The sequence below is a fragment of the Loa loa genome (genome assembly GCF_000183805.2).
Source record: "Loa loa unplaced genomic scaffold supercont3.5449, whole genome shotgun sequence".
Classification (NCBI taxonomy): Eukaryota; Metazoa; Nematoda; class Chromadorea; order Rhabditida; family Onchocercidae; genus Loa; species Loa loa.
The window spans coordinates 1-561 of NW_018113622.1; the positions used below are offsets into that span (position 1 = coordinate 1).

Genomic DNA, 561 nt, shown 5'->3' on the forward strand with positions numbered 1-561 from the left:
GAGAGAGAGAGAGAGAGAGAGAGAGGAAGAGAGTAAGAGAGAGGAAGAGAGTAAGAGAGAGGAAGAGAGTACGGATGAAAAATTGCTACCAATGAATGACAGTTCCTGATTTCAGGACGGGGCCAAATGATAAGAGATTGACTTCCTCCGCGCCTCACATCGGTCCTCGGCAGTGTTTCTGCCGTCATTTGTCAACCGCAGATGCGTCCAACTTCTTTGGTATCGACTTCACTCTTGGTTTTGCTCATCAGCCCAACAGCACCGATAATGCTTTCCCCCTTCTCCATTTGCAGCTTTAACAGCAATAATTATGATAAACGTATTAGTAGCAGTAATAGTAACAGTTAATGCAGTAGCAGTACCAGTAATAGTAGCAGTTAATGCAGTAGCAGTAGCAGTAGTAGTAGTAGTAGTAGTAGTAGTAGTAGTAGTAGTAGTAGTAGTAGTAGTAGTAGTAGTAGTAGTAGTAGTAGTAGTAGTAGTAGTAGTAGTAGTAGTAGTAGTAGTAGTAGTAGTAGTAGTAGTAGTAGTAGTAGTAGTAGTAGTAGTAGTAGTAGTAGT

General features: G+C 41.4%; 1 protein-coding gene across 1 annotated transcript; it reads left to right on the forward strand.

Moving 5' to 3' along the window:
- Positions 1-386: 386 nt before the first annotated feature.
- On the forward strand, positions 387-553 carry LOAG_19330 (hypothetical protein; the record flags this gene model as incomplete). Its single annotated transcript, XM_020451975.1, has 1 exon — positions 387-553. A coding segment is annotated over one exon (166 nt), but the record flags the coding sequence as incomplete, so codon positions are not given.
- Positions 554-561: the final 8 nt, after the last annotated feature.